This window comes from Astatotilapia calliptera, chromosome 4 (genome assembly GCF_900246225.1).
Source record: "Astatotilapia calliptera chromosome 4, fAstCal1.2, whole genome shotgun sequence".
In the NCBI taxonomy this organism is placed as follows: Eukaryota; Metazoa; Chordata; class Actinopteri; order Cichliformes; family Cichlidae; genus Astatotilapia; species Astatotilapia calliptera.
This window is the reverse complement of record NC_039305.1, coordinates 2,772,452-2,800,186: the sequence shown is the minus strand read 5'-3', so window position 1 is coordinate 2,800,186 and position 27,735 is coordinate 2,772,452. Positions and strand designations below refer to the sequence as shown.

The window sequence follows — 27,735 nt, the reverse complement described above, 5'->3', positions numbered from 1 at the left end:
TCTCTATCAAATAAAATCCGTAACTTTTGCAGTCGTCACTGAGACAAAAGAAAAACTACATCCATGTAATCAGTTAATTTGATTTTATAAAATTGATACATTTTTTCCCAAAATAAGGTTAAAATTAATTTCAGTCAAAAGTTGTAATTCTACTCTGCATACACACATTTCAGCTGACCGCTATCTCAGCTCATCCCAGCAGAGAACTGAGCAAGTTCACGTTATAGATTCACCGAAGAAGAATCTTTATAACCATATAATGACAGAATAATGAATAGATACGCCCATAAAGCAAACAGGTGAAAAGGGGGGACTGGACCTACTGGGTAGAGGTTCCAGGGAAGACCCACAACACGCTGGAGAGGTTATATCTCTCAGCTGGGCTGGGAATGCCTCGGTGTTCCCACAGATGAGCTGGAGGAGGTGCCTGGGGAGAGGGAGGTCTGGGTTTTTCAGCCTGAACCTGTGACCTGGGCTGTGATAAGTGGCAAACAGATTGATACTCAATTGTGCATCAATTTATAAATGACTGGCTCATGTGTTGATAATCTCTCTGGTGGCAAGGACAAGGAAAACGTAACAGACAACAGATAAATGTAGTCATAAAAAGAATAATGTGAATGTGGCATTTTATCCCGCTCTAAAGTGAACCTCTCAGTCCGCACTGCCACGTCTCTTTAAATTAAAACTAATGCATGCCTCAGAGGTTAGAGATGTGGGGTAGCTGTAGCTCAGTTGATAGGAAACATTAAATCTGTCCCTGCTGACCATTTCTCAAAATATCCTCAGGCAAGGCAGTGCACCCTAAATCGTCTAAATATTCTCAAGGGATAAAAGTTAACGGCTCTGAACATTAAAATCCTCCAAAAGAAGTCGAAGTAAATGATTAATAAAATAAAAATGTGGAGAACTTTATAATCTAGGGGAAAAGAGTCAGACAACATTATAAATAAAGGTTTTACAGATAAAAGCAAAGCTGGAAGTTCAAAAAAACAACAAAAACTTTTAGAGCGACTGATATAAAATATGTCATAAAGATTATAAATTACCTGAAGGAAGAAGAAGATGATCTGTAATTGTCTGTCAGACTGTTATAGACCAAATAAAACACCAAAAAGCACTGTTTTTAGACAGGAAAAATTCCAATAATTTATGCTTTATTCAGTAGCATTTTAATATTTGATCGCTGAAAAGGTAAAAATGTGCAAACAGTAATGAACGAGCTGCACAGAGATGATTTTGGTCTAACCTTCTTTGAGTTTCCCCTTAATCAGGAATGCCATTCACCAATTGATTTATGGGGTGCTGTCAAGGGTAGTCAACAAGGCAATGGAGCTCATTCATTTTTCATACATATCACTGAAAGCACAGAGTTTGAGCCCTATGAAAGCGACAGCATGAAATTAGGTGATAAACCGATTGCTATCCTCAGGACATTTCTGTTTGTCGATTGGCAACATCAGAGCTGACGTGCCATTATACGCCTCATTTTCTATTCCTATCACAAACAGCCATTAAAAAACTAATGCTGGGCCGAAGACTCAATTAAGAATATTGCTTTTTCATGTAATTATAGTATTGGAACTCATTCAGCTAGCAGTCACGTCAGGATCAGATGACCAAGGGAAGCTTTAGATCAATCAGTTCCCAGGAGCCTCCTCAGTGTCTAAACACTGGATAAAATCAATATCAATAATCACGGCTGACACAAATCACCGACAGGTTTGGGAAGCCCGAAGAACGCGCACCTGGTAAAGCTGGTCAAACAAGGAACAAACGCATCAACTTTCAAGAGGTACAAGAACCATTAGACTCCAAAGAAAGAAAACAGAGGACAAGATTAGCAGGTCTACTTGTTTTTATTTAATTTGATACACTAGAGACTTGAAATAAACTATTCCAACATCAAAGTGCCACAATTACACAAACTCACAACCGCTTGAGTCAGCTGTAGACAAACACCTGTTGTGTTTCGGAAAAGTTACTGTGTTTGGCGGTGGAGGCGGCGGAGTTTCCAAACTCGAGGGGTAGACTTGAACTGATACGGATTCTTTCTGTGTTTGTGGCGTTACTCTCTGTGCTGGTTGAGCTGCATGCTTCATGCCTGCTGCCGTCTGCTGCAGCTACAACGCTGAATGTGGATCACAACCTTTTATTCGTTCAACCAGTGACAACAAAAGTCGCTTATCATTGTTAGAAAAGATCCTTAAACTGCCACAGACACAGAGTCATCATATCCAGAAAAACAACATAGTCTAGCCAAATGACTCTAGTTGGAAATGAATAATAGTTTTTGGTGCAGTTTTTATTTTAGTGACGTTGTCATAAAACGGTAAGAGAAGTATTTTGGGGGGTTTAATCTGTAAGTGAGGGCAGGAAGGATTGATCCACCATCTTCAGTAACGTGGATTCTGTATAGTCTGCTGTGATGAAGAGAGCTGAACGTAAAGCTGAACGTGAAGCTGGTCGTTCTACATTTGTGGATAGTGACTAGGGATGACTAGGGATGGGTATCGTTTAGGTTTTATCCGAGACCGGTGCCAAACCGGTACTTTTGAAACGGTGCCGGTGCTTAAACGGTGCTCAAACCGGTGCTTAAAGAATGGAGAACACAAAATCGGTCCAAAAACCTCTCATGTTCAGCTGTTTTTTGTAAAAAGATAACAATGTTAGCCTTTTCTGCAGCTATGGGGCATATATGTTATCACTCTTGGCTGGAAGCTTAAACAATGGAAAAAACACAAACTTTGTCCAAAAACCTCTCATGTTTAGCTGTTTCCCTCTTTTTCTTTGGTCATTTTAGCCTTTTTGTCCAGGGTGAAGGGAGTATCTGCCATCAAACAAGAAGACAGCCGCATGAAGCTATGATGGTGTTTGCTAGTTCACCTTACATGCATTAATGTAATAATGTGGTTAGCCTACTCAACGTAAATTACACACGAACAACATTAAGCTACTCACGCAGAGAAGAACGGCTGCTGCTGCATCATCATCCGTCATCATTTCTGCTACACTGGCAGGGCTAGGGGCCAGGACTCTCCTCTACGGGTTTTTGGGGGATGTTGCAAACTCAGGGTCCGATAACAGGCACCACACCCGCAGTAGATGTGCTCGGTGTGAGGTCTCGCAGCAAGCTATCAAATACGGCGCATTTCTGGGCTTTTAAAAAAAACGCTATGTGTCGCCAGGTGTTTCATCGGATTCTTGGTGTTACCTCCTTTGACAGTATCACAGTATCAGCTTAAAGCACTTGTTGCAGGCTGCTGAGTTTGCATCTTTTGCTGTGAAGTACAGCCAGACTTTGACCGCTTCGCCTTGGACATTTTTAATCTGTAGCTCTGCTATAAAAGAACGTACGTACCTGGCCCCGCCTACTATCCTCGGAAACGTAAAATGATTGGCTAGAATCTAAAGTGTATCACAGCTCAGGAAAAAAAAGCACCGAAATAAAGCACCGAAATGTGCGCTGCTTTTCGGTCTGGTTACTACCGTTTATGTCAGAACTGGTGCCATCATGGCACTGGATACCGGTACCCATCCCTAATAGTGACTAAAAAACAAGATGGCAGATACAAGTGTTAGAAGTCAGGTTCTTAATTTCGTCATCTACTCGAAGAGAGAGGCTGAGGAGCTGGGTAATTTGAGAGAGGCTGAGGGTGGAGCCACTACATCACCATCAAAAGAGCATCTGAAAGCATTCGGGCATCTGACCAAGATGCCCCCCGGACACCTCCTATGTGAGGAGACTTGATGTTTTTGATGGATGAACAGATGATGGATGTATGGATGGATTTAATTCAGTTTTATTTTTAATAATAATAGAGAGAAAACCCAAACATTCAAACGTCCCCCTTTGAACAAGCACTTGGCAACAGTGTGGCTACACATTCTCAACGTGTCTGATGTAATTTCGCTGAACAGGGGAGCATAAATTCAACTTTTCTCTCATTATCCATTTAGTTCAATATCCTGACCTAAAATCCAAAGTACTCTTTGAAGCATCCATTCTGTAGTGTGACAGATCACATCCTCCGAGCAAGACCGTCTGCACAAAGTGTACAAAATGTATGACAGAAAGGACCAAAAAACCCTGATTGTCTTTGCAAGAACAAGAGCCTGAGGCTTTTCTCAAAACTAGAGCACTTCTTTTTTTTCCAGACTCTGCCGTGTCTACTTTTGGAACTCACTTGTGCCCACTTTTCAAGTCCTGCATGTCAAAACTCACAGAAATAAGAGGATAACCTGTCTAGACTGAAGCAGACAGACTCCTGAACGGTCACAGAAAGCAGCCAGCGGTAAAAAGGACAAGTGTTAGCAGAGTCAGTACATGTGTATATGCAGCGTCACATTCAGCTATCGGCTCCAGTGAGATTCATTAGGTCGGGTCCAGAGAGGCCCGTGTGTATTTTTTTTAAAAGTATTTATCAGCTCAAATCCCTGATATTTATTAGTTTATTGATGATTTTCCAATTTTCTGTTCACGTGCAACTATGGCTCATCTCAACCAGCTCATGACAACTAAGATTAAATTGATGACACTGCAAACCTACCTAATTATAATTTATAACATCAATCTGTCACATTAATCACTTTGGAAGTCTTTTTATCTAAAATATATAAACGCTCTGAACATGTGAACATGAGGACGTATGCTGCTAGGGCTGCTCAATTAATCGAATTTTAATCACAATTACGATCTGGGCTTTCGACGATCATTAAAAATGACTGAGACGATTATTAGCCCCTCCCTCGTGCTTTACTCTCGCGCTACTCCGTGTGGCAAATCGAGCGCACCTCTCTGCATTTCGAACACGTGTCACAACAATTAAGAGCAACGGTCCCCAACCTTTTTTGCGCCACGGACCGGTTTATGCCCGACATTATTTTCACGGACCGGCCTTTAAGGTGTCGCGGATAAATACAACAAAATAAAACTAGTACCGGTACCGAAAAAAAGAAGATTTATTCATAACACACGTGAAAAGACCCAGGAAAACATATTAAACGATAAAAACGATAACAGAATAACGCTGAAAACCATACATTTCACACCTGAGCCTCAACTCTCGCGGCACGGTACCAAACGACTCACGGACCGGTACCGGTCCGAGGCCCGGGGGTTGGGGACCGCTGATTTAGAGGACCCGAGGGAAGCTTGGAAAGCTGAGCAGAAGTTATTTGGAGAGGAGAGTGACTGCTGTTGGTTGAAAAGAGAGGTAAAAAAAAAACTTCAGTGGTGTGGAAACATTATGGGTTCAGTCAGACGTGGATCAAGTAGACACAGTGTGTAAACGTTGCTACAGTGTAGTAGCTGCACCACAGAGCAACACTGCAAAGTTCACTAAACACAGATGTTTATATTTTTCATTGATTTCTTATATTGCAAACATTTGCACTGTTATCAGTATTTGCACTATTTTATATTATTTTTTGACAATCTTTAAAGTCATTATTCAACACATTGTTATTGTTAAATAAATATCGTCAAATAATCGAAATCTCAATTTCAGTGAAAATAATCGTGATTATCATTTTTGCCATAATCGAGCAGCCCTATATGCTGCATCACTAAATCATGAAACGGTAAAACTGTGTGACAGCTCGACTTCTCTCTAACTCTAACCCTCATTTACCATTCGCACCGACCGATCCTCTCCACGTCAAGAATAACTGATATTTAATGAAGTCCTGTGTCTGGTTTGTTTATGCGACTGACTCGCTTACTGATGGAGGTAGGGCTGCTCAATTAATCGAATTTTAATCACGATTACGATCTGGGCTTTCAACGATCATTAAAAATGACTGAGCCGATTATTAGCCCCTCCCTCATTTATCCGCGACACCTTAAAGGCCGGTCCGTGAAAATATTGTCGGGCATAAACCGGTCCGTGGCGCAAAAAAGGTTGGAGACCGCTGATTAAGAGGACCCGAGGGAAGCTCGGAAAGCTAAGCAGAAGTTATTTGGAGAGTGACTGCCGTTGGTTGAAAAGAGAGTTTAAAAAAAAAACTTCAGTGGTGTTGCACACTATTTTATATTATTTTTTTAAAGTCATTGTTAACCCTTTAAAGCCGGTCAGAGCAGCACGCTCCGTTTTGCGTAACTATTTTTAAATCCCTGTAGAACCTGAACCGTGTAAGCTAGCGCAATAATTTGTTTTGCATATGAAACCGGAGGAGTTGTACTTACATCTGATGCCATCAGCTTGGTCTCGGTCACGGTTTCGTTCCACATATAGCTTTGCAAAAATTGCATAAAAAGCGCTTGCAGGAACAAAAACATAATATTCCAGAAACAGGCTTTGCCGTTCCTATCAGCTGTTCGTAACACTTCCCACAGTGAAATGATGCACATGCTGTTTTCTTTGCAAATTTGCATCATAGGATTGTTTTTTGTTTTTCCTGCAGTATATAAAAATTGCTGTATCTCCAAAATAAAACTATGAAGACACTCAAAATAAATTTCCTGTTGTTGTAAACTATTTTTTGCAACTTTATTGTATTTAAAGTTTTGAGGGATAAGCCTCTTAAATTTCTCCAAGTAGAAATATATGTAAACAAAACAAAAGCGATTTTCAATTTTTTTTTGTAGTTTATTGCACTTTTTTGCAATTTATGTAATTACTATGCACTTAATGCATACATATTATTAAAATATGGGCTATAACAGTTGTATTGATGTATAGCAACTTGAAATGCTCCTACAAATGGCACTACAGCATGTAAAAAAATAATATAAGCTCTGGTGGACTTGGTTCTATAGTAGGTCTTAAAGGGTTAAATAAATATCGTCAAATAATCGTGATCTCAATTTCAGTGAAAATAATCGTGATTATCATTTTTGCCATAATCGAGCAGCCCTAGATGGAGGGATTTAATAAAAGTTAAACAGACCGAAGCAACAAACAACTTCATCCCCAGTTAACATTTTGTCAAACCAAGATTAGGCAACATTTACCGATGAGTCTCATTAACAACCGCTCACAGCGAGCTCTGTGCACCACGAGAACTGAGCGTGTAAACTGTAAGTCTGCCTCTGTCGATATTTATAGACCCGTGTTGGTGCTGAAACGTGGAAGTAGTGGGAAGTTTCACAAAGGACGGGCTTTGAGGCGTCTTCATTCTTGGTAACACAGAATTAATGGTTTCGGTGACTTAGTGCAGAATTAGCTTCTGTGCTCGGATGTGCGTTATTTCAGTGTCGCTGCACGCCACCTATACAGTCCTGTTTTGTGATAAATGCCACAGGGAGCCGTGTGTCTGTCCCTGGTCAACGTGCAGGATCTACGTGACGTCAGCAGCACAGGAAGACGGTGCCAGGGCGCTTCCTGCTGCGCGGCGGAGGCAGACATATGTCGCAGCAAAGCGCCGTGGCCAGAAGTCACTCTTCATAGAGGGACGGAGGGAGAGGAAGGGGAGATGGCTGCAGTTGAGTCATGTGATCAGGGGAGCCATACACCGCTTTGTGTTCCATATCTTTAGTGCCAAATTTCACTCACTGCCACAACACATTTACCTCAGTACATCCTTTCATCGTGGTCCTATCCCAGCATGCTCCTCTGTCACACCAACCCTCTGTACCTCCTTCTTCACTACATCGACGGATCTTCTTTGAGGTCTTCCTCTGGCAGCTCCATGTCCAAACCCTCTCAGCCTCTCTGACTCACATCTGTCCCTCTGATGGACTCAGTTCTGGTCTCCTGTCTTGTTCTCAGCGCCACCGTCTCTGAACCGTCCATCACAGCACGTCTCTCTCCATCATCTTGCAAACATTCTCTTGCTGCTATCTTTCTATCACAAATCACCCGTCAGTGTGTCCTTGATCCCTGACTCAAATATCTTATTTTCTTTAGATTGTTGGATACAGTCCAAGCCTATCAATAGATATCACCCACCTGAGTCATTCAAATAACCTTCAGCTATGAGCTAGGATATTTCTGAGCCCGTAAAGGTCAGTTATTGTGTATTTTTAACTATTAAATTTAATATATATCCTTCAATACATATTTTAATAAATAAAATAAATTAAACAGCCATTTAAAAAGACAGCTAAAGGTCTGTTACAATGTTGGACGTCATCCAACCCATCATCCTCGGAGGTTTTGCTCTTGTGATGGATTTGAGTTTGCCCTTTCTGTGCTGTGTAGCAACATGAAACACATAAAACACAATGGTGTCCGGACTTTGATTAATCATCGTCATTGCAATCTCAATAATTCTCAAGTGGAGAAAAGGTTGAAACAAAACCTGTGCAAACAACAAGCAAAAAGTTAAAATAACCAAGATTTTTGGACCTGATTTGCAACAGGAGCGCCTCATTTCGCCAAACATAGAAACTAGGGCTGCACAATTGATAAAATTTGAGTCTCAATCTTAAATTTCTGGCTTCCCACAGTTAACTAAATATAATTAAGCAACAATAAAACTGCTCTGCCAAATAGAAATCAAAGCAAACCCCAATCAAACGCTTGCTAAATGACCACACGGCTCTGTGTGCCAATAACAGCTGTTCCTGCACCGCACAGCCTGAAGTCTCCAGAATGAAGAAAGAACAAACTGTGAGACAACAGATCTACAACAAAATTAAACGGTCTGGTCCGTTGTTAGAGATAATCTTGATATGGGGAAAGTTAACTAACACAAATCATACACAAAGATGTGGGTCTGAACTGCAAAGCAACACAACCTGAAAACCACACCACAGACTGCAGTTTATCGCCCAACATTAACAACATCGTCAATAAAAACAAGCGTGTACAAAACATCAGTGTATCCATCGATACACAAAGATGCACTGAAATTATCAAGGAGACACACAGGCACAACTTTTAGTGTTGGAGATAATCACAATAGATCATCTAAACTCTGTAAGGTTTTCAAACTTTTACAAAGAAAATGTCAGGCTGCAAAGAACGTCTCCACGTGGACATTTAAGAGCATCATCAGGACTTGTTCTGAAAACTCTTAGAGGGTTTTTGTCTGTCTGCACTTATGCACGATTTCTAAAACTATGTTTGTAAACAGATATCAGTTTAGCATATTTTAAACTTCTGAATGTAATCTCAGCCTTCAGATGCTAAGCTTTTCACTCAATGGCTGTAATCTTCTTTGGGACTGTGGACCATTACTGTGACACTGTGGAAGTACAGCTTACTGCGCAAACAGAGTCACGGACAGCAGTTTGTATGTATAGTATTCAAGCTACTCATTAGAGACATCTGCAAGTCAGAAAAAGCAATTTAGAGACTGCTTGTGATCTATTTCAAAGAACAAAACAAAGCAGACACAATATTTCTGTCCTTTTGGGCTCGTGCAAACCTTTCTGCCTTTCTGCCAAATTTAATTTGACCCATTTCAAGATTTAAATCTGCATTTTATGCCTAAAAAGGTGGAGAATTCATTTAACATTATATGGAAATGACTGGTGACGACTGGTTCCCTTCCATACCACATGCACTGGACAGTACTCTGCATGCTGTGCACACTGACAAGGCGGTCGTGACTTCAGGCTTTAAACTGCAGCTGAGCCTGTGGTAACGCCCCAGGCTCACTCTGGCTGCACTACCAGTCTGCTCTCTGCTAATTGAGGCGTTGAGACTGTAGTTTGCAGGCAGCTTTAATCTGACACACCCGTGGGCTAGCAACCATCTACAAAGCATACAGAAACACAAGCCCGTACACACAGACGCACACCTGCACAGACACTCGATGGCTCCTCGGCACCTGTCGGGGTCACACTTGTAGGGGTGAGGCAATAACGCTGACAGATTTGCTGTGCAGTGAGGGGAGGTAAATTAGTAGATTTATATGATTCAAGGAGAGATTCTTCAGCTCCCCCGTGACCAACCTGCATAAAGACCCTGCACCCAGTATAGATGTGTATAGACAACCAGCATCCAGAACAGTCTAATCCATCTTAGTCCACAGCAGGATGTTACACACCGAGTTTCCCAAAAGGTCCAGAGACCCAATGTAACTTATGCAAATATTAATCTGTAACACATTTAAACAAAACCATATTAGCATTCATTGCAGCTGCATGTTTGTCCACCCATGCATGAACGACTTTTATCACGCTTCTTCCCTGTTCAGGGACGAGTGTGAGGAAACAAGGGCAGTGGCAAGCGAAGCAAGTCAACAGAAAAGGAAAATATTTTCATAGCTGCGGGCAGAGTAGAGTCACAGGCACAAAGTCAGTGGATTTAACCATGACGTCTGAAACCGTAAGACCCTCATACATCACAAAACCGCTACACTTCTCTCAAGGACGACGAGGAAACAGAATGAATAAGCTCAGAGGCCCGTCTGAGGATACACGACGCCTCCTTTTTTTGAGCTCTGAGGGCGCGCTGCTCAGGATGAAGTGGTTTTTCCCCAGAGTGATAGAGGGTCAAGTGGGGGCCACCTACCTATCAGCCTGAGGGTGGCAAAAAAGGCTTTTATTAGAGCAAGAACACAACCGAGTCCAAAGTTACGCTTTTCACAATTTTGGAACGATGCATTAAAGACAAACAACTAAGATTAATCGTGTTGATAAAAATTATCCATCATCATTAAACCTCCAGAAGAAAACAAAATGTATTCACAACAAAACTTTGTGCACTCAGTCACGCTAATGTCACGCCGCTCCAAATGATTCACGGTCTGATGGCGGCGTTTGTTTTGCTGAGCAGTGCGGTACAGTACAAATGATACAGAATGATTGGGATCTGCTGACGAATCGATCAATAATCCTTCATCTCAATCGCTCTCACGTTAACTGTGATACCCTGCTATCATTTCTGAGAAGTGATGCTATCATCATTTACAACAGCCTCATAGTTTGCTACTGTCTCATAAGACAAGTCTTGTGAAATAAGTCAGTCTTAAAATATCACTTAGTGATTAATTATGTCTATGTTTTAATAAGTTGTCTATTTTAAGTAACAGTGTCCACCTGACCTATAGAGGATGCTTCATTCAATGCAATAAACCAATCATTAAACACAAATGTTACTTTTGTTTCAGTAGAAAGTGTCTCTACTGCCACTTTAAGAAAGTATTCCTTTGTGCCAGAAAGACTTTAACACATCTTACCAAGGATAATTTACAGCCACTTTGTCTTTAATTCTGTGCTGATTCATTGCCGTTAAATGTTTCAGACAGCGGGTTTAAATGGTAGCTCATCACTAAATCAACTAAATCACAGTAAAGAAAAAGAAAAACGGCTTTTCGGTTGAATCTCAGTCAAAACCCAATCACAGCTGCTGCAGCTAACAAAGCTTCGCTTCACCAGAAAAGTTGCATTAAAATAAAGAGGTGGGGCTGTGTCTCATACCACGAGATCATACAAACTATTTTCTCACCACTCCACCGCTTTTTCCTGATAATACACTTAACAGAAAACCCATCCTTATTCCTCCCCTCAAGGTCAGTGCATTTTCAGAGGAGACAGGTGAAACGGCGCAGGTTCTGGCCATCCCTCTGCGTTTGCAAGTATGGATGGCATCCACTGTTTGTACGGCAAAAATAAGACACGTGGGTTTAAGTGATGAATGAGTCTGCAGCTCCTGGTGGAGCAAAATAAAACAGAACCACTTAGCTCTTGTCAAAGCTGCACTGCAGACTGGTTGGGCGACTCTCTTCCAGGTGTCCGAGGATGAATTATGTGTGTGTGCAGGCTTAGTGGTATGAGGGGGGTCCTCAAGATGTTGCAGCACATTTTCCAAACTGAATTGAGATAATCATTTGCTTTTTAATCAGCAACAAATTGTGTAGTGTGTGCCAACAAAGCATGAAGGTGTTTCCCAACGTCACACCATATTGTCCTCTCCCTCCAGGGTGAGGGCTCCAACTTCCTCCAGCTGGGCTCCTCCATCGAGCAGCAGATCAACGGTATGTTCAAGGTGATGGAGGAATACAACTGGGACAGCTTTGTGGTCATAACCAGCCTCTACCCGGGTTACGAAGCCTACGTGGATTACATCAAGTCCTTTACTGACACCAGCTACTTCATATGGGATCTGCAGGATGTTCTGACCTTCGACATGTCCACTGACATCACGAACGACATACGAGCGCGGAGGCTGCTGCAGCAGATAGACGCCCAGGTGCTGCTGGTCTACTGCTCCCACGAAGAGGCCCAGTACCTGTTTGCCATGGCAGGAGAGGTCGGATTAGTGGGACCAGACTACATCTGGATTATCCCGAGCCTGGCTGTGGGAAACCCAGACATCCCTCCACCCGACAGCTTCCCGGTGGGGCTCATCAGCATCATTACGGACCGGTGGAGGATGAGCCTGAGGAAAAGGGTGCGCGACGGGGTGGCTATCGTCGTGAAAGGTGTCCAGAGTTTTCGAAAACAAAGAGGCTTCGTTCCCGAGGGCCACAGCGACTGTCACAACCCTGTCAAGGCGGTAGCTACCAATGACACCCTGTTCAGGTAAGCTACGATGTTGTGGGCAGCGCCTTTACTTTACTACCAACTGTTTCTGTCTGGTCTGCTGTTACATATCCTTAATGTAAAAGAATTAAATTCTTTATAATATGATAAGTAAACTGCTAATGAAGCAGTGCCACCGGCCTCAAACTGTGTGACACAGTTTAAGCTTATAAGAAAAAAATTAATTAATTAAAAGAGGTCACATGGACACTGTCAGGTAAAGTTGCCATAACAAAAGTTCACACCTCTAATTTATCTGTAGATAAATTCAAATTCATATACTTACCTTCAGGAGAAGAATTTATTTTATTTTATTAAGCTCCATCTACAGGTACAGGTATAAAAAGATTACTCCTCAGACTGCTTAAAATCACTTCAACGACATTTAAGACTAAACTTGCACTCGAAGTGAACATAAACTCCCCACAGAAAGGAAACAGGAAGTAAAATCAATTTATTTAGCTTAAATTTACACATTTTAATATATTTTTAAGACTTTTGAAACACTAATAAATTAGCCATTATATCTCATCTGTTATAAAATATACAGGTTTATTCAAACTGTGAAAAAGTTCAATTCATTCATCACTTGCGTGATAACAAGGTTAAATGTGATTTGGTGCTGATATGCAGGTATACTCTGTCACAGCTGTGGAAATTCTCACAATAATGTGACTAAAAACTTTTAACAACTAAACTCAGTTTAATAAGCCTCCTAATGAGGAGCATCACAGGAAAGCCTGGGAAAAAGAGCAGGAAGTATTAGATTTTACTGGCTAGCAGTTTGCAGGTGTGTGTTACCACAACTACACAATCCTCCTAGGACCTCGAAGTAATTTCACCCCAAAGTCAGACTGTGCAACGCTCAGAGAAACAAAAAAAACAAGAGCTAGATTTCAGTTAGCATGTTAAATGTGACATCATGACAGCACGACTAGAAAAAGAGAGAAAAAAACATGGCAGCTTACTTGCTCAGGTCTGCATCTGAACAAAACACCGCACCTTTAGAGCAAAGTCCAAAGTGCCAATGTTTGGTCATAAAACATAGACCAAGTCTGGAGAAAACCAAACAGCACAAACACATCATATAGTACCAACTGTCAGCATGGTGGTGGAGACCTGATGTTTTGGGCTCATTTTGGAGCTACAGGACGTGGGCGCCTGTGCAGTCATCAAGCCATAAAGTCCTCTGGATACTAAAATATTCTAGAATCAATCGTGAGACCATCTGTCTCCAACAGAATGGCTGAAAAAGGAAAGATTGAAGAAAGTCCCAGTCAGAGTCCCCACCTGCATCTGACTGAAGTGCTGAGACAGCTGTGAATAAATGAATGGCTGCAAAGGCCTCAATGAACTGAAACTATGTTGCAGATTAAAGTGGACGTTACAACGTCACAACATTACAATGTTACAACGTCCAGTTATTGCTGCTCAATAGAATAGAATAGAATTCAAAAGTACATTAAAAACCACTAAATAGCAGATTCTAGAGAGACGCAGAGCCTCGCATTGTTCACGTGGTGGTTCTACAAGCTACTGAACGCAGGGGTGGACTGCAGAGAGACCTATGAAACGTCTCTTTTATGACTGTATCTCACATTTAGAAACTAAAAGGTGCACACAGAGGTGCCAGAGTCGAGCTTGCCCGTGCTTCCCCTCTCTACCAAGTTTCATAAAACTCAGAGTGGTTATTGTTTAAACTTGCTGGCAGATAAACGCTGAACACGAGTTTCTCCACTGGGAAAAACTGGTTACCGGGCCAGTCCTCGTAAATGCTGCGAGTGCCGCAGTTTGACGTTAATGGAGCTGATTGTGAGCATGAGATATGAACTCTGTACTTTATAATGTCTAGCTTGTCGTGTTTAATTGGACACTAGACTCTAAGGACAGCGCTTTAAATTTAAATTGAACCCCAGAGTTTTGGAAACGCACTCAAAAATGTACCAGCTGTTACAGCAGCTGCACAAGAGGAGCTCAAACAACTGCGAGACGTCTTCAGGACAAACAAATTAACACTTTAACACACCGACATTTATCGTCTTTTATACCATTTTATCATTTTTATGTTGCAGATAGAAAAAAACCTGCTTGCTCACTCTTCCTATGTCTATATTTTTTACTTATTTCTGTATTTATTTTGGGTGGAGTTGAGCTCTGCCACTGATTCGAAGCAGTGACGATATTTCACAGAGAAGTCAATATTTGGAGTTATTATAATAAATTAGGTTAAATTGCTCCCTGGTGGTCAGAGATCACACAGTGAGTATTCTTTCATTTTTGATATATCAAAGATAAGAACGGTAATGGCTCCGTCTTACATCTGTGAGACATGGCAAGATTGAGGTCAACAACCACTTATTTATTCATGACTGCCCATCTGTTTGATGCTGTGGAGCACATTTTATGGCGACTGTCACTCTCCCAAACTGTGTCCTCTGCCCCGCTGCCATCTATCTCCTCGTCTCTCCAGCACTGAGCGCTATGCTGTATCTCCTGGAGGCCGCAGGGTAATTTAGTTGGCGGGCAGGGTGTTGGTAACGACGGGTAAGGGGCGTGGTTTCGCATCACCAAAAGAGTAATCTGACACCATCTGTGCCGTTGAGCACACAGGAAATCCTATTTTATTGGGAAAATGTTTTAATCAGCAAAAGGGTAGCGCTAGGAAAAAAACTGCCCCAGCAACAGCTTTTGGCTCATGTAAGCCAAGGTCATTCAGGGAGAGACTGAGGGCGTTTTGCGTGTAAATGTTTATATGTGCAGGTTTAGATGGTCACCATGGGGCACCGAACGGGACACAAGCGTCACCAGACACTCGCCTTGCATTATGAAACATCACTCTCTCCCTCTCATGTCAGAAGTCGTTTATCTTACAGAGTCTTCAGAGCCTTGGGGGGGACAAATTTTCCTTTTGTAAACCCAAACCGTCCATAAAAGAGCGGAAAATTGAGAACAGGCTTTGATAATGTACAAACCCGTCCGTTTAAACTCGCTAAACCCAGCAGGCATGATTTGAATAGCGGCAGTAACGTGAAGGTCGGCGAGAGAGAACAAAGCACTTCTGTCACCTCGTGTTTCCAGCCAGATCAAACACGAACGACGGCCTCTCCTCCCAGATTCCTCCACACATCGCTGGAGTTGGAAACAGGCTTTTGATAATGAGTCGGCTCACCTGTTAATGAGATTATTGCACGATACCAGATTAAAGAGGCTTTTCGCATAGACCTGTTCTCCTCTCAGCGGGCCTTCGTCACCTCTGCTGGAGTGTGAGAAAGCAGCACCACAGGTCTAATGTGACAGAGGATGTGGAAGCCGAAGGAGCAGGGAACCATTGTCGCTGGCGTTCTCAGATTACCCATTCAAAGGGTTTAATAATCCCAAAAAGTACATGTAAGCTCCTCCTACACCTGAGAGTTAGGACTAAAATAACTGGTTTATTAATCACTGAGTCAATCAACAGTAAAATTATTGGCAATTATCTTGGCAAGCAACAGATGTCAAACATTACTTTATCCCTGCCTCTCAGGTCAGATGATTTGTTAAATCAAAGAATTCAAACTCTTTCATTCTTGTAGCATGTTTACGTTTAACCACCCTTCTACACCTGACGGGGTAAAAAAAAAAAAGTATCAGGGTGAAAATTAACACCACCCAGTTGACTTTTTTGCCAAGTATTATAGTTTTCAGCAACTGTCACATGTACCTCCTGAACAATGTCAGCCCATTCCTCTTTAACAAATCTCTCAGGATCCTGCAAATTCTCATTTGAGTTTTATCCATTAGCATGTACCTTGGTCTTCAGCCAGTTAATAACATTCACTTTGGTCTTGCAGAGTAAGTTCTTCACCAAGAGCGACACTTAGTCTGGGTCGCTGTAGCATTGGAAGACATCTCAAAAACTGTGGATCCACTGGGAACTGTTCGACTGCTGCACAGTTGTGGTTATAAGGTGGCAGTTAGTTGGCACCACATGTGAATTCATTTTTTTAGCATCTTTATTTATAACGCACTTTACATCCAACAACGTTGGCCAAAGTGCTACAAATATAAAACAAAGAGAAAATTGCATATAGAATATCTTAAAAATAAAAATAATGTAATTAATAAGCAACATTAAAAGTCATCAACAAGTCCTGCTGTGCTGAAAGCCAAGGTAAATATGTTTTAAGATGTGATTTAAAAACACGGCTTCTGTAGCAATTTTATTTTTATGTCTTGTTATATTGTTACACACATACATGTTTAAATGCTGTAAAAAAATGTTACAACTGCACAAACATATTACAAGTTCAACTCACTGATCATCTTGTTCTGGGATTTCTGTTTCAGGCACATGTTGAATGTAACATGGGAACACAATGACTTCTCCTTCAACACTCATGGTTACCTGGTGAATCCAGCCATGATAATCATCACTCTGGACAGAGAGCGACAGTGGGACAAGGTAAGATGACGGCAGCTGCTCGACTTCACACCAAATGGCTTTTTAAATGTGTGTCTGATTATTTCTGAGTGGATAAACTAACAGTTGAGCTCACACAATGAGGAGTGTTTACAGGACACTGATGTCTTTCTCTGCATGCTAACAGCAGAGTGATTTCATACATCGCCGGTCTCTTTGTATAGACTAGTTAGCGGAATCAAAGCTCCACTGATACCAATGAAATAATGAAGGATCGCCTCCTAATCACACGCAGCACATTCACACCCCTCCCCCACTGATCCCACCCTACACTTCTTCGAAGGATATTAAAGTAAAACCCACACACTCGGGAAACTTTGCTTCAGCAAGCTGCCTCATTGAGATCGAAACATTCATTGAACCAGAGGGTGAATCTGATGTAACACTAGACTGGAGGGAGTTCACTTCCTCATCAGGTTCAACAGAAAGTGCTTAATTTCACATTATGCACAAAATGAAGAGACACCAGCAGTTCAAAGCTAATTATGTGATTTTAATGTTTTAAGATGTTACTTCCTGTAACTTCCAATATGTTATTGGGACTGTGAGAAAATGGGAAGCTGTAATGGCAACGTAAACAAACAATTTGTGGATATGGAAGGAGACTGAAGCAGTTTTGTGCATCATTCAACACTACACCAAACACTATTGACTTTTGACTGTTGTCTAAATGACTTTTGTGTACATGAGACAATCAAATGTTAACAGTCAATCAATTCCAATTAATCAACTGTAAAAAAAAACAATCAGAAAATAATTTAAAATCATTACGGTTGAATAAAATTCTGTGATGACTCTAGTAGAAGTAAAGCTTCTAGAGTGTAGAGACCTAAAACTGTTTTAGTCTGGATCAGTATAGTCGAAAGAAAAATTTAATAATTGGTGGGATAGCTTCATATTTCCATCAAACAAACCCAGCACAGAACAGCGCACACGACACTGATTAAGTGAGGCAACACATGGAAGGAGCTGCCGGGTTGTAAGTGGGTTACAAAGTGGCTTGCAAGCACAAACCAACTGTAGGAAAGTTAGAGCAGCCTAAACAGGACAGCCTGTGAGATCAGCCGACTGGACGCTGATCTGGTCTGCTATTGAGATCAGCTGATGTACCTCCAGCGCAACTAACTGTGGATTGTGCACATTCAAAATATATATGAATATTTAAGAAAAAGCAGCAATTTGCACATTTAAAAACTAGATCTGGAGATTATCTGGTATATTATCTTTAATCACCATTTATCTTTGGAAACAGGATCACGATTTGTGGAGGAATTTCTGTTTTGGCGAGTTTGTGGCGATACTCTGAATGCAAGCAGCTAATAAATTTATGTTTAATGTCCATTTCTGTCTGTGTAGAAGGCAACGGAGTTGTGATGTTTTTAGATTTTATCACAGTTGATCTCCATCTCACAAACAGATTGCAAGTAACTGTCGACGTGACCCAATTCAATCACAAACTGACAGCAGACTCATAGCAAACCGACTCTATTTTATTGCCTATTTATTCCCGTCTTGATGGACCAAAGTCACTTTGAAGTTAGCAGCTAGACCTGGTGCCCCTTCTGCATAGCAACGAGAAAATGAGATCACAAGTTCACAGCACACAGCTGCAATAATTTTAGTCACATCGCGGTGTCCGACTACTTTTTCCAAATCGTTCCATGCTCTTTTCTCTTTTTTTTTTAAAGTAACGACCAACAGAAAACTTCCTGGAAGTGTAACTCTGTCTCCTCTAATATGTAAACACAATGCTAACAATAGAAGACTGAATCTAAATTGAATTCACTGATGTTAACAGGAACTGGATAGGTCATGTGACAAGCAGCTCAGCTGAGTTTAGCATAAGACGTTAGTCGTATTGACTCAGAAACACTTTCACATAAAATATGAAATGTGGGCGACAGACTTGCATGTGTCCTCCCAATCACCCCCCGACTCCAGCACTGCTCATTCCTAGCGTGCTGACCTTTACATAAACCTTTCTGGGGAGGAAAAATACATTTCTCCCGTTCCCTGGAAGAACAACACTGCACTCATTTCACAAAAATTTGTCTAAGAAGTGTGAGGCAATCCATTTCGTGTGCTCCACTTTCTGTTGCCTCTATTCTCTGAAAGCTGAAAATCAATTCCACCTTTTGATTTCCTTTTTACCAGCCTTTGTATTGTACACATGCAGAGGCAGCCGGCCTGTTACATTCATACATCATCTCTGTACAAGCAGCCTCACAGTTTTTAGGCTGCTGCCTGGCATTACACGCCTCATATTTTTTTAACTTATTAAAAAAACCCTACATCACTACAACGCTCTTATCGGCCAGGCCTAATATGGAACTTGCCAAGAGTCATTGTTCAGCTGTTTCCACAGATATACAACTCAAAGTCATTTGGAAAGAGAAAGAGAGAGAGTGAGAGAGAGAGCATGACAAAAGAAAGTGGAGACGGAAAGAAAAGGGCCCTGAGAATGACGAGAAGTGTTCCTGTCATTGCCGTTATCTGCAATTTTTTAGCTGCATGCAACACTTACAAACCCTGAAAGTAGAACCTCACCACTGAAAAGGATTTAACTGGAAAGATGGATCCAGTTGCACTTTCCCGACAGATTTTCTGTGATATAAACAACCAGTTCTCTTTCCAGACAATTAATAATAGAATTAAAACTCTCATGACAGTGTTTGCTATAAATTAAGTTTCCCATTCCTTATTCTTGCTTAGGTGCTGCGTGAAACACAAACGTCTTTTTACCGATGTCTCAGATGAATGAACAATGAAGATTTCACAGTCTAAGCAGCCACAGGCAAAAGAGTTTCTTTTTTTGTTTCACTCATCTCAGTACGTTCTCTTGTAAATTGAAATTCTGAGTGACTAAATGCCCAAGAGTGGGATGATACTATAACAGTGGACTGATCGATATGACTGGCAGGAAAGAAGAATAACCGTGAGGTCCAGGGAGACCTGAGATATTTGCACTTTTCTGTCGACATTCAGTTTTTTTCCATTTCACTGTGACAGGCTTTACTGACTGGCATGATGAGATAGGATTGCCCCCCTTCCTGCATAAACAGCAGAGATTATGTGGGAGGAAAAACATTGTGTTCAGACTGGCGCTTTTTTTTAGCTCTCCAGGAAGTTGATGACATTTACAGAAGCACAGTCAAGTGAACTAGAAAGAATTTTGTTTAAATATCAATAAGCTCACATTTGTCCCAAATACCTCACTGCCAGAAGTAAAACTCAAGTGGAATCGTTTCATCTACACGAAACAAAAAGGCGCCGACTATTTTAAAAATGTGTCTAGGTGATTGATGTAGATGGAGACAACTGAGATACATTGCTACTTTGACCTACACTCAAGTATTAGGTTTACTGTTTTAAACTGGCAGAAATACAAAATAATTGCAACCACGTGCAATAATTTTACAGTCTCGCTGCCTTTGAAACGGGTGCTTTAAAGACGGTGATCGGGTCTGCGACTGTTCGCAGTCAGCTGCCGTCTTCGAAGCAATAACACGGAGTCAATCTGCGGTTAGTTGGATTATTAAATGATATTAAGTTGGCAGTTACATAAAGTGGCAAAGAGTCCAGAAATTCAATAACTCCTCCACAAATAGTGACATAACTCCTGAAGGACTGCGATTTAACTGAGAAATGCTTTTATGTAAGAACCACAAAAAGTTGAGTCGAGTTTCATGTCGCAAGGAGACGCAACGCAGATGGATTGTGTTCATGGTGCAGACTGGATCAGACTGACTGTGAAGTATCTGCAAATTGAGCAACAATTTGCAAACATGTGCCAACGTCTCTGAATGTGACTGCAGGTTCGAGTCAGATCGCTATCAGAGGCCAAATGTGATTTGTCCTGTTTTGTGCCATTGGTCTAGGGCAGGGGGTGTCCAACTCCTGGCCCCGAGGGCCGGTGTCCTGCAGGTTTTAGACGTTTCCTTGATCCATCACAGCTGACTTAAATGGCTAAATTATCTCCTCAACATCTCTTGAAGTTCTCCAGAGCCAGGTAATGAACTAATCATGTGATTCAGGTGTGTTGACCCAGGGTGAGATCTAAAACCTGCAGGACACTGGCCCTTGAGGCCTGGAGTTGGACACCCCTGGTCTAGAGTAACTGAGTCATAAGGGGGCAGGAAAATCATTCATCGCGACAAAGAAACATCCTTCAAAGCCGCTGCTTTGTTTAAACAGATCAAAACTTGTCTTGTTGGTCATTTTCTTTCACTTGGTCCTTTGTATTTGAGATGTGATCATCCAGACCAGGGTCTGTGAGGGCTGGATGATGACTCTGGTCTGTCTGGTTAGCCGACCACATCCACACAAGTCAGTGTTTTGCAACAGGAGATGGATTTGCACGCCTAGCACTGGGCGTTGCTGAGTTTCACTAACCTTAGCTCACTTGCCTGCTAACAACGTCATTAGCCATTAACCTGAAGCCACATCAGTTTTCATTTTGACCTCCTTGTAGCATTTGTGCTGGAGTCTGTGTTGTGCTGGGAGGCAGTCATTCGTTTAATTAGTGAGTAATGGACTCCATTTCTACCTCCCGGTAATTTATTGTTGCTCACTTTGGATTTTCACCGAAGCAAGAATGTTGGGAAAGGTCTCACTTTCCAAGTCAATCTGCTCAAACACTGGGAAAAGTTGCATGTAGCACTTTCAGAACAAATCTTAATGACCATGTTCAGTTTTGTGTATGACTTTGTCTCTGCTTCTGAACATCATTTGTTGCCAAATCTACCAGGACCTGCATGTGTTTGCAATGCTGGAGTTTGCCAGATGACTCCGCACTGGTGCCGAGTTTGTTACCAGATTTGTCTGCGCTGCCATCTTCTCTGTGAATCTGCAGCAATCCCTGTTCAAATGAGCGAGAGGGCAGATTAATGTCGTTGTTGTTTTCTGTTTGACGCTAGGATAGAATATTCTTCAAAGGTTTTAGCCAAAACTGTTGCAAACGAGACAGGGAGCCACACTACAATTTAGCAGACGTAGAACGTGCTCTGGATTGAAAGCTGGTGTTTCTGGACTTGACTAATTCTTCATGTTTTCATATTGCCAGAGTGAAACGGAAATATTTCACCACTGCTGATCCTCTACACTGGCCACGGTGTGTACTCTGGTCCAATGACAGCTGGGAGGGAGAGAGGGAAAAATGGATGGATGGATGTTTAAAATGTTTTAAAGTAGCACCTGTTTACATTTGGGTTTCTGGTCCAACTCTCAGAAAGGTCATGCTTCTCTGGGAGTAAACTAACTGCAGCTGCTTGTACCTGTGAAACTGTGAAAGTCTGTTTGCCATTCATTTACTACACTGTGGCACGAAAAACAGCATTTAAAAATCAATCTGACGTGTCAGTGTTTGTGGTACACTGGGACCAACCGGTCCAACGCAACATTCACTCCTTATTTGTGAGGCTGATTAAAGGAGGGTGAGTCAGAAGGGCCAATCAGTGGAGCTGAACAGGTCACGGCTTCTTTAAATAAGTGAGGCTGAAATGTTTAATTTCTGATCTTTATTATGTATTCAGCTTGCTCGTGAATGCTCATTTCCCCACAACATCCAATTAAAATTAGCTCCCTGGTAATAAAGCGGGGGTGGAATTGCTTTCATTGCATTAGATGTATAATTGTGCTCTCTACATCCCCAGTGACAAAAAAATCAATTTCCTCTAAACTGTCCAGGAACTAAAACTCTGCTCTCTGCGCCGGGACCAGACGCTCAAATCGCAACATGTCAAAACAGCACATACAGTTAGAGGATTGAGGACAAGTGTATTAAGAGTGGAGACTGAGATAGACGGGGTTACGCACTTCTGTCCTCATGCATGAGGGGCTTATTTTCTCAATATTATACAATTATTTTTATGTAGTTTTGTGGCTCGGCTAAACAGATTTCCAGGATCCTCTGGAGTTTATTTATGTGGCTGTTCCCCCAAATCCATGTTTATTTCTGTGCCTCGCTGCTGTAACAAATCAGAACCACAGAAGCCATCTGGAGTTTGGTGCAGGGATTTTTCACTGCTTCGCATTAATCCACTCCCCTCCTCTCTCTGTACCTTCAGGTGGGCACCTATGAAATGGGGATCCTGCAGATGAGATACCCCGTCTGGCCGCGGTTTGGCAGCTACTTAGAGCCCGTGTCAGATTACAGGCACCTCACAGTGGCCACACTGGAGGAGCGGCCCTTTGTCATTGTGGAGGCAGTGGACCCCGTGACTGGTACCTGTGTTAGCAACACCGTGCCCTGCCGACGACAGTCCAATAAGACCGAGACGTAAGTGAAGTGGCTCCAAAGATTCCTATTAAATCTTTCATTTTTCCTGCTGACGAGACAGATGTTGCATTTTCAGTGCTATCCTAATTAACGCTCACAGGGTGGAGTTAAAAGCTGAAAATCAGATGAATAGCATCACATATCATAAGTTGATTAATTACACATTTCACATTCAGTTGTTTTGCAAGCCAATTACTCCAAACACTACAGGGTGTAACCACTGGGACAGGAGGCTAATGTAGCAGATGGGGAATGGAGTTTGTAATAAGAATATCGCTGACCAACAGAGTACGAGTTCGGACAACAGCTTGCAGAGCGCATTAAGCTAACAGCCAAGTTTAACCTTGGCCTTATGGCAAAGTTACATGTGAAATACATTTTAATTAGCTGAAGTCAATTTGTACTTTAGTCGTCACCCCGTCGACTGGGGTCTGTGCAGAGAACAATATCATACTTTACAGATTTTTTTATTTATCTTCCCGATTTTATTTTTTATACAATTGGCTTCCTTCTAACGATGCCACAGACAGCACTGTGCAAAAGATTTATGCAGGTGAGGAAAAAATGCTGTAAACAAAGTGTTAATCATTTATTTTCATCAATCAACAAAATGCAGCGAATGAACAAAAGAGAAATGTTTGCTGTGACCACCCTTTGCCTTCTTCTAGGTACACTTGCACACAGTTTTTGAAGGAACTCGGCTGGTAGCTTGTTCCAGACATCTTGGAGAACTAACCACAGATCTTCTGTGGATGTCATGTAATCCTGACACACTCGATGATGTTGAGATCAGGGCTCTGTGGGGGCCGTACCATCACTTTCAGTACTACTTGTTCTTCTTTATGCTGTAGATAGTTCTTAATGACTTTGGCTGTACGGTCGGGGTCGTTGTCCTGCTGCAGAAAACATTTGGGGCCAATAAACGATCATTTACACTTCTGAAAACTTTCTTTGTCTACAGCATTTTTTCACACCAGCCTAAAAACTTTGCACAGTGCTGTATATTAAATGTTTTCTGTTTCTTTATGGGCAATTCCACCTACAATTTTGGGCAACTTTGATTCTTACAGTAAATTATTCTACTCCATGTATGTTAAATATGTTGGCAGGATGAAGGTGAAAACGTCTAAAATAAAGTCCAAGACAAGGTTTATATTTTCATTCCCTTGTACAGATTTGAGCTCGTTAACTTTGATCTTGTGTAGAAGTCATCGGTGACTCCACATGTTTATTACTAGAAAGAGATAAATGGACCGGTTCTTACATGAGGGTTTCAACTCAAAGCGCTAACATGCTTTTTAAACATGCTGTTGGTTTGTTATCAATTTGCTAGGCAGCTGCTGTTGTGTCTTTATCTTCAGGTGCCATTTGGTCTCCCTGAATATACGGCAAGAGCTGGTCAGGTCATTTCAACATGTGTTGATCATCTCAGCCACACACACGTCTTATGTGAACCCACTTTACCGCACAGTCCCACATGCACACTCACATGTTAACGTGCCCATTTTAATTGATTCTGTGACTAACTTGAGAGTGCCATTAGGTGTGAGATTAAGAGACTCTTCCTCTGCCATTAGCGCATGCATGACTTCTTATCACTCAATGGTGAGATGCTCATTAGGCTGCTTGGCCAGAGTGCAATATCCCGGAGATCACTCTGTGACCCAATCAGGGAAATGTACGCGCTGCATGGAGGGGTATCAATTAGATGGGACGATTAGGCCATGTCATCAATCCCGAACACCTAGAGACTGATATTGGTGTTCATTAGTGGGGGGGGAGAAGCACAGGCTATTATCCATTACTGACAATGGCGTTAACGACATGAAGGGGATGGAAGATGAAGATCACGTCCCTTCAGTGTTATGAAGCGCTGGAGTGCTTAATCGCTCATGCTGACCAAATCATCCTGCCAGTACAGAAAGAGCGTAATTCCTCTTGTCAAACAATGAAACGTTTTCACAGAGCCGAACAAAAATCCAAGGAAAAAGAAGACGGAGGCAAAGAGGGGTCCAACGAAGCATCCGGCACCAATGAAGGGTGACTAGATGGACTGTGATGGATCCTTGAGTACAGACACACTGAGGACTTCATCTATAGGTTTTATTTATCATTCATTTAGTCTGAATTGTCAGAGACTGGTGAGAGTGGCCACCTGAGTGATGTCTTCAGATTGCCTGTTCTGCCAATTCAAAAGTAATCCCTTTGCAACACTAACAAAAGACAGAGCAAAGCAGCATGCGCTTATATTCATGGAGTATTTGGAAAGGGAATGGCAACAATGTAGCCATCATTGTGACGTGTGATGTGTCTTTGATCCATCACAGCTGATTTAAATGGCTAAATGACCTCTTCAACGTGTCTTGAAGTTCTCCAGAGGCCTGGTAATGAACTAATCATTTGATTTAGGTGAGATCTAAAACCTGCAGGACACTGGCCCTTGAGGCCTGGAGTTCATCATCCCTGACCTAAACTATCAGATGTCCACTTCAGCTACAAAACTATGCAGGAATATATTTATACGTGGAAAGGATTTATTTGGAATAAATAAGTCTAGAGTTAGACTGATCTGAGATTTTACCGCCTAGCCTAGAAGAATAAATCCATAATGCAATTAAACATCGAGGCTGCAGAGCAGAGCGAGGACTACAGTCAGCACCTGCAGTCTGAGATTGTGGAGGATTGTGGAGGAGAGCTGCTTCTCCACAGATATCCTCAGCTGATTGCATTGTTCGGTCCTCTCTGACACACATGTATTTACGTGTGTATAATCTCTAACCCCTCAAACAGAAAATCTACATCTGTGTAAAATACTGACCAACTGGAGTTAACTTATTTTCATACACTTCTCTGTATGAGAAAACACTTTTAGAACTTGCAGGTTACACACATTTTAATATGCATTCCCGATAGTGGTCGGCCAATTTCCCCCTCAGCCTCTTGAAAGCACCATCTTTCTTTATCTGAATCTCGACAACAGTTCCAAATTCCCCTTCAGCACTAAACATGATTACAACTCAGACCCATGTCAGTGCTTTCTAAATGAGAAGCCACTGGTCATGCAGATTCTCCGTTTCAATCCCTCAACCCCTGGGCCATGCACGCAGCTTGCCAAGCAGACCATCTGTGTGATTCACTCACGCGTCCTCAGAGAGGCCTGACAAACAGACACCGGCGTTTGTCAGGACTTGGCAAAAGCAGCTCGCAGCAGTTACCACGAGCTCTTCCTTTTGAGTCGCGCACGTTCTCCTGTCGGATCAGAAAAATCTCGCTTCCTCGCTGTCTTTGAACAGCAGGGAGCTGGTTCTACCTCAAAGCACTCTGGCAAAGACTAATTCAGAGTTAATGCCCTGGTGAAGGGTAGTATTGACCTGAGAAGATAATGTCATCACACATTAGCTGCATTCGATGGGAGTTAGATGATAAGATGATTTCATTAAAGCTGAGACTGAGTGCAGCAGCAGATGCGCTCCCGGAGCCTGAGAGCCAAACGATCTATACGCAGTACTAGAAAGTTGCACTAAGTAAATTTACATATTGATGGTCTCAGAGGATAGTGTAGTCTCAGCACTCCCTCATATATACAGTGTGTTTACCAGCTCACTGCTCAGTCACAGTAGGAGTCCTTGTCATGAACAGAGCTGCCCCATGAGGTTGTTGAGATGTCTTACTGAAAGGTAAAAACCCCCAAAGACCACCAGGAAACCTGACCTGCTTCCTTAATCCTCCACCTTCATTAAAAAAGCTCCAAAAACTCCAAATTTAGGATATTAAATGACAATCACGTTTGTTTTTCTACAACTTAATGAACTCTAAAAAGCGGAAGGCTCGTTTCATCGCTGCATCTCAATACGTGATTTTCTGTTTGTTTCCTTTTGTGGCCCACGAGTCCATAAAGCACCTTTATCTATTCAGTGATATAAAACAGATTAGAGCTCGCTCACTCCACAGGGAACCCCAACCATAATCGAATTTTTGGGGAGGGTAATGCAGGTGTATTCATAAAGTGAAAGGCTATTTCAAAGTACTGTCCAATAAGCCTAAAAGACATTTCAGTAAAGGCAAAATAACTTGAGGTACAGACGTAAAGGAATTAAAAATAAGAGTGAAGAAGAAACTTGTCAGATGAGAGGTAAAAGGTCCAGTCGCTTTCTTTCCAAGCTCCTTAAAAGTACAAGCGTTTTTTCAAAGTTTGCTTTGCTGCTTCTGCACCTTCAGCAGGTGATAAACTGTATCAAACTATACTCTGTTATTTATTTATGTGTCGACTGCTGTGATGCAATTTCCCAACTTCTGGGATATATCAATTATGTCTTATTGTTGTCTTCAGATTACTATCATCATTATTATGGCGATCGTGGCTCAAGAGTTGGGCGTTCGCCTTGTAATCGGAAGGTTGCTGGTTCGAGCCCCGGCTCGGACAGTCTCCGTCGTTGTGGCCTTGGGCAAGACACTTCACCCGTTGCCTACTGGTGGTGGTCAGAGGGCCCGGTGGCACCAGTGTTCGGCAGCCTCGCCTCTGTCAGTGCGCCCCAGGGTGGCTGTGGCTACAATGTAGCTGCCATCACCAGTGTGTGAATG

At 42.0% G+C, this 27,735-nt stretch overlaps 1 protein-coding gene across 2 annotated transcripts in view; it reads left to right on the top strand.

Moving 5' to 3' along the window:
• Positions 1-27,735, top strand: part of grin2ca (glutamate receptor, ionotropic, N-methyl D-aspartate 2Ca) — a 73,095-nt gene that overhangs the window by 26,256 nt on the left and 19,104 nt on the right. For both annotated transcript variants that reach the window (XM_026163995.1, XM_026163996.1), the window contains 3 exons: positions 11,817-12,418; positions 16,745-16,859; positions 22,943-23,154. In XM_026163995.1, the coding sequence (XP_026019780.1) occupies positions 11,817-12,418; positions 16,745-16,859; positions 22,943-23,154 (929 nt within the window). The remainder of the gene's footprint in view (positions 1-11,816; positions 12,419-16,744; positions 16,860-22,942; positions 23,155-27,735) is intronic.